The sequence below is a fragment of the Euleptes europaea genome, chromosome 10 (genome assembly GCF_029931775.1).
Source record: "Euleptes europaea isolate rEulEur1 chromosome 10, rEulEur1.hap1, whole genome shotgun sequence".
Lineage (NCBI taxonomy): Eukaryota > Metazoa > Chordata > Lepidosauria > Squamata > Sphaerodactylidae > Euleptes > Euleptes europaea.
In genome coordinates, this window is record NC_079321.1 from 14,360,144 (window position 1) to 14,366,988 (window position 6,845).

At 48.6% G+C, this 6,845-nt stretch overlaps 1 protein-coding gene across 1 annotated transcript in view; it reads right to left on the minus strand.

Annotated features, from left to right (window-relative positions):
* The window catches only part of COL6A1 (collagen type VI alpha 1 chain), a 56,752-nt gene extending 55,412 nt beyond the window's left edge, over positions 1-1,340 (minus strand). The window contains exon 1 of the mRNA XM_056856862.1: positions 1,232-1,340. Within this exon, the coding sequence (XP_056712840.1) occupies positions 1,232-1,340 (109 nt within the window). The remainder of the gene's footprint in view (positions 1-1,231) is intronic.
* Between the last annotated feature and the right edge of the window lie 5,505 nt (positions 1,341-6,845).

Here is a 6,845-nt window from a genome sequence, read left to right on the forward strand (position 1 = left end):
ACAAAAAGGAAGGCCTAAAGCCTGAACCTTGCCGCTGTCATATTCTATTAGGTGGCTTCACTTCTGGCAGGGCTTTGGACCCTTGTTTCCTTCATTCTGCCTCAAAACATATGTGTCTGCCCTTCCCCACATCCAACCATCACACATTTGTGGGCCTGAGCATAGAGCCTCTATACGTATAATCCATATCCTTTTTAAAAAATACAGGATACGGTTCGAACATCTGGAATCTGTGCACAGTGGAAGGTACGTGTGTAAGCTTCTATCCAGAGGTCCCTTCAGACATATCTGCACAAAGGCCAGTGAGGCAACCCCAAACCCCACTCCATAGACAGGATAACTGAACGTCATGCTTTAGACAAACACTCTGCCCGAGAACTTTCCTTTTAGAGAGACAGACACACTTTCCAATATAAACAGCTAACTGAGTGGCATCAATTGACATCTAAGCCTTCTTCTGCATGGTTTCTTAGGGTGCAAAACTCAGGGTTACGACAGAATGGAAGCACATCCCCTCTCCTCTTCTTTTGCCTTACTAAATCTATTTGGGAAACAGGGCAAGGTTTGCCTAGCGTCAGAACATTTTTTTAATACGGGATTGCAAGTTCGTTTCCCCTCTTCGCGACTCATCACAGACTTGCTGCTGTTTGCTAGTGAAATCCCTTGGAGGGACCCTCGACTTATTCTCAGCAATTGTCCAAAAGATGGTTCTACCCAAAAGTGAAATAAAAGGTCGCTCTTTTGAAATACCTCCACATCAACCTAACAAGGCACGCGCAAGGTCTTTGAGGACACTGTCAATCCATTATTTTAAAATCTGCAGTCCTGGTTTATAACACACGCAGGGGAGAGAATGTCATCTGACCCTTGGAAAATCCACATGATGGGGAATCTCTCGTTTTGGGAGCGCACCTTCTGAAACATGAGGGCGAAACTGTCAAATTTGGATCCTCTATCTCCACATCATAAAAAGAGCACGGGAGAGATGGGAAAAGGAGGAACCCAGGAGGCTGCCTTCTACTGAATCAGGCCCTCGGTCCATCACAGTCAGTATTGCCTACTCAGACCAGCAGTGGCTCTCCGGCAGAGAGAGGTCTTTCACATCACCTACTTGCCTAGCCCCTTGAACTGGAGATGCCAGGGACTGAAGCTGGGACCTTCTGCATGCCAAGCAGTTGCCCCTACAAACTGAGCCACAGCCCTCCCCCCCAACACACCAATGCCTCCGTACCTTGGAAAGCGACGCCATTCTTGGAGATTTCTGTCCCCTGGGCGAGGACCCTTCTCAAGAGAAAGCAGCTCTGCAGCAGGAAAGGGAGGATCAGGCAGGCGAGATTCATGGTGCACAGGCTGCAACGACCATGGGCTGGGAGGAGGGAAAGCAGGGGGCTCAGACGACCCCCGGGCAGCCCTTTGCTTGGCAGGCAACGGGGATGGAGTTTCTTCTCTGTCCCTGAGTTTCCCGAGGAGTGGAGAGGGCGAAGGGAAGAGGCTTAGGAGGAGCTGGAGGCTGGAGCCCTCCTCGCAGAAGGGAGGGAGCAGCACAGACTCCAAAAGGGCCAGCTGCAGCGGAACAGCAGCAGCCCCAGCTGGTGACTCATGGAAGGGGCTGGAGACTGAAGATGGTCTGGGGCGGTCGGAGTTTCCCCTTTCCAGCTTGGCCTTTGCAGCCGGTGAAAATGGATGCTGGTCCTGATGCACACCTGTGCTCTCCAGGACCAGAGGAGCATGCCCATTATATTAGGTGCTTTGGAATTAGGGTTGCCAGCTCCGGGTTGGGAAATACCTGGAGATTTGGGGGGGGGGAGCCTGAGGAGGGGAGGGGCTTCAGTGCCATAGAGTCCAGTTGCCAAAGCAGCCCTTTTCTCCAGGGGAACTGATCTCTTTCGGCTGGAGATCCGTTGTAATAGCAGGAGATCTCCAGCTACTACGTGGAGGTTGGCAACCCTGTTTGGAACACAGGCAGGAGAATGCTGCTGCAGTTGTCTTGCTTGTGGGCTTCCTAGAGGCACCTGGTTGGCCACTGTGTGAACAGACTGCTGGACTTGATGGGCTTGAGTCTGATCCAGCAGGGCCTTTCTTATGTTCTTATGTGTTTGCATGACTTACAGCGTGGCCCCAACATTCAGTAAGGGGGCAAAAAACTCTGATTGTGCCAATATTAAAATATAAGCTGCCCTCCAGGTACAAGCTGGAGATCTCTCGCTATCACAACTGATCTCCAGCCGATAGAGATCAGTTCCCCTGGCGAAAATGGCCACTTTGGCCATTGGACTCAATGGCGTTGAAGTCCCTCCCCTCTCCAAACCCTGCCCTCCTCAGGCTCTGCCCCCAAAACCTCCCGCCGGTGGCAAAGAGGGACCTGGCAACCCTAAACATAACGGAATCTATTAAGATGAATTCTTCTAATACAGGCTGTCATTCCTGATTCAATAGAATTTGGGTATGCAACAGTAAACATCAGCCTTGACTTTGTTTCCCAGGGACTGGAAAGAGAACTGTCAAGACAGAACTGGAGGTTTTGCCAGATATAGCTGGCAAGAGAAATTTGTCCATAGAAGGAAATATCACATATACCAGGTACCCATGAAAGGACAACTGTACAGCATTAAGACCCTGGGATATTTTTTTCCCATTTTCAGTGAACAGTCTCCCTCTTGAGCTCTCTTGGCTATAAAAGCTTGGGTCTTTGCCAGGAAAACACCTGTCTTGTGCGGCTGCCCATGTCTTCCTCTTCTGCCACGCATCACTGCTGTTTGGTGTGACAAGACTTTTTTTTCCTGCTGAGGGGATGCACACAACCTCCTAAGACCTTTGGGATCTAGGTTCGTTTTAGACTTCCCCCACTGTGTGAACAGTGTGAACGCTGTGTGAACAGACTGCTGGACTTGATGGGCCTCGGTCTGATCCAGCATGGCTTTTCTTATGTTCTGAGGCACGAAATGGCAAACCACCTCTGTTTGTCTTTGCCCTGACCTGGATGGCCAAGGCTAGCCCGATCTTGTCAGATCTCAGAAGCTAAGCAGTGTTGTCCCCAGTCAGTACTCAAATGGAAGACCACCAAGGAAGTCCAGGGTTACTACACAGAGGCAGGTAATGGCAAACCACCTCCGGATGTCTCTTGCCTGGAAAACCCCAAGGAGTAGCCATAAGTCAGATGTGACTTGATGGCGCTTTCCAACACCAAGCTGCACGTTTGTTGGCTTTCGATGTTGTCGGCAGTCCCCAAAGTCTTTTTACATCAGTGTATGCAAGACCTCTGGAATTACTCCAGGGCCATTTATGAAGGGTCAGTTTTGATGCTTGCTCAAAGCTGTTTTTTAAACGCAACCTTTAAAATGCCTATTCACGGTCCCAATGCAAAAGGAGATATTCCACCCCGCCTCACCCCCTCGCCTGCGCCTTCATTCCTGTTTGCATAGCCATTAGTAAGCTGTGTGCATAGCTAATAAGCGGCTGTAATTTTGCATGGTTCCTTGAGGGGATTCTTCGCAGTGGGGGCGAAGCAAACACAAACGGTCGCATTAAAGGGGCTCTTAAGAAATGTGAAGCAGGTATGCACCGGGTTCAGTCACTTCCTGAATGACGGTTCAGCATGAAAAACTAAAAAAGAATATGTGGGGAACTTCAGCCTGGGACGCACTGCTAATTACCAAGCATAAATGGCCCAGGTCTATTTCTTCGCATCGGAGAAGGTGATGCTGAGCAAGCCGGTCTTTGCCCTTTGCACACATTCAGGGTGTGTGAGGCATCTATATCAGGATGGGCACAGATGCTTTGCCCAGGTAGCAACTTTGGTTAAACAAGATGTTGAACAGATGTATGTTTACTATAAGTTGTTACCCGCCCGGAGTCCCTTTTGGGAAAGGGCGGGGTACAAATAAAACAAAAACGTGTGCCCTGCCAGGTGGGCGAACTGCTTGCCAGCATCGCATTGAAGTCAGGCCTTAACATCATAGCTGCCTGTCATATCTCCATTGCTGTAGAGCCCGCGCGACTCGATGATTAAGGATTAAAGGTTACGTAGCCTCATTCTAAAGCCCCCAACAGAACAGTTCAGGCTGAGCTGAAGTGAGGCTAATAGATTGGTGGGTGGGAAGAGACAGATACCATTGGATGTTGCAAGCTCCTTTGAGGACTATAGGGTGGAAAAAACGGGATATAAATTTAATAAACATTTTTTTTAATCCCTGGTATGCAGTGAAAAAGAATTCTAAACCATTAGGATTTTAATGTTCCTCGGTTGCCAATGGTAGTGAGGATTGCTAAGAAAGGAGAAGAAGAAGAAGAGTTGTTTTTTTATACCCCTCTTTTCTCTCAAAGCGGTTTACAATCACAATCCCTTCCTCTCCCCACAACAGACACCTTGTGAGGTAGGTGGGGCCGAGAGAATTCAGAGAGAACTGTGACTAGCCCATGGTCACCCAGCAGGCTTCATGTGGAGGAGGGGGGAATCAAACCCGGTTCGCCAGATTAGAGTCCGCTGCTCTTAACCACTACACTACGCTGGATCTCAAAGGTGAAATGTAAGTAGGATATCAAAGGAAACCGTAACTTGAACTTTCAATGTTGATGCCTCTGAATGAAGCTTTTGATGATGGGACCAGATTTTCCTCCCCTGAACTTCCCCAGAATTAACTGAGATTAAGATGCCAGAGTGATGCTGTGTTGACAAAACCCATCTGTAGCAGAAGTATATCCTGGGTCCAAGATGTTTGCCTGCAAATTTGAAACCTGATTTAGTTAATGAAGACCCTGCTTGTTGCATAGGGAGCCAAATAAAAATAGTCAGTGTGGGGCCCTGAGCTGGATGGCCCAGGCTAGCCCGATCTCATCAGATCTCAGAAGCTAAGCAGGGTCAGCCCTGGGAGACCACCAAGGAATACCAGGGTTGCTGTGCAGAGGAAGGCCATGGCAAACCACTTCTGTTAGTCTTTTGCTTGTATCAGATTATAGTAGAGTTGCCAACCTCCATGATCTAGCTGGAGATCTCCTGTTACAACTGATCTCCAGGTGACAGAGATCAGTTCCCCTGGAGAAATGGCTACTTCGGCAATTGGACCCTATGGCATTGAAGTCCTTCCCCTCCCCAAACCCCACCCTCCTCAGGCTCCGCCCCCCAAAGCTCCAGGAACCTCCCTATCCTTCGTTGGCAACTCTATGGCTTCTTGGTGTAGTCAACTTACTTTGGTTCTAGGAGAAAAGGAGAAAAACGAGCCAAATGACCTTGGAGAGGGGCCATGGCTCAGTGGTAGAGCATCTACTTGGCATACAGAAGGTCCCAGGTTCAATCCCCGGCATCTCCAGTTAAAGGGACCAGGCAAGTAGGTGATGTGAAAGACCTCTGCCTGAGACCCTGGAGAGCCGCTGCCGGTCTGAGTAGATAATACTGACTTTGATAGACCAATGGTCTGATTCATTATAAGGCAGCTTCATATGTTTATGCGACCTATCTAGGAAGATGTAGGATTTAAGGTAAAGGTCCCCTGTGTGAGCACCAGGTCATTCCTGACCCATGGGGTGACATCACATCCCGACGTTTACTAGGCAAACTATGTTTACGGGGTGGTTTGCCAGTGCCTTCCCCAGTCACCTTCCCGTTACCCCCAGCAAGCTGGGTACTCATTTTACCGACCTCGGAAGGATGGAAGGCTGAGTCAACCTTGAGCCGGCTACCTGAAACCAACTTCCGTCGGGATCGAACTCACGTCCTGAGCAGAGTTTGGACTGCAGTACTGCAGCTTACCACTCTGCGCCACAGATTTAGCCGCATTAAAATGAAAGAGTTAATAAAATCAGACTATATCTTATGCTTTCCCTCTTTTCTTCATGCAACTTTGCAAGAAGTTTGTTGCAATCAACATGAGCGTCTGTGCAATTTTTTTTTCTTTTTTAACAGTCAGCAATGGCACTATGGGAATTTTTAACCATCTTAAAATGTCCTCATGGTTGCTTTGAAAAATCCAAACTGGAACCGAGTCAACTGTCTGCTAAATCCTAATGATAACGGTACGGCTCTTGCAGTTCATCTTTTACCATATGTGGGAGTTATTTCACATCTGTAAGCCATCAAGACCACATGCTTTCCTGGCAGGATAACAGCTGGGCTAGATCCCAGCTGCATTTTAAAAGAAAGAGAGACGTCGGAGGAAAGAGCAACAGCGCGCCCTTGGCTGCCGAGGGAGGTCCTGCAGCTGCTTTCTTAAGAACACACGAAAACACTCCCCCAGGGGTCTGTTTGCTAGAACCTGGTCTAATATCTGCATTTCAGAAATGGAAATCATCTGAACGAAATACCTTCAAGTTATGCAAACCCATTTCTTTTCCACAGAAACGTTTCCAGAGAAAAGCATTTCCCCGTTCAGAAGTTCAGATGCAAAAAGGACAGGAGAAGATCCAATGAGCCGGCTGCCTCTTTCCGTCCAACGAGGCGTTCCTAGAATGGCATCTCTCTGACAGGCCAGAACAGCAAGCGAAGGAACGTGTTGTGTGTGGGACGCTCAAAGCAAAGGGACAGGGCCGAATGTGGTAGTGGGAGAACCAAGCTTTAGGCAAAAGAAAGGGATAAAACTTATATGGTTATGATCCAAAGGGTATCAAAGGAAGGGAAGGATCCCACATTTGAACAAAGGACCAGAAGTGTAACCACTAAGGGCCTCCGAAAAAAACTCAGGCATTGTTCTGCCACATTGCAGATGAGAGCGAGCAATGTTTCATCTGAGATGTGTTAGCCAAGGATTATTTGTTCCTTAGAACATAAGAACATAAGAAAGGCCCTGCTGGAGCAGACCAAGGCCCATCAAGTCCAGCAGTCTGTTCACACAGCGGCCAACCAGGTGCCTGTA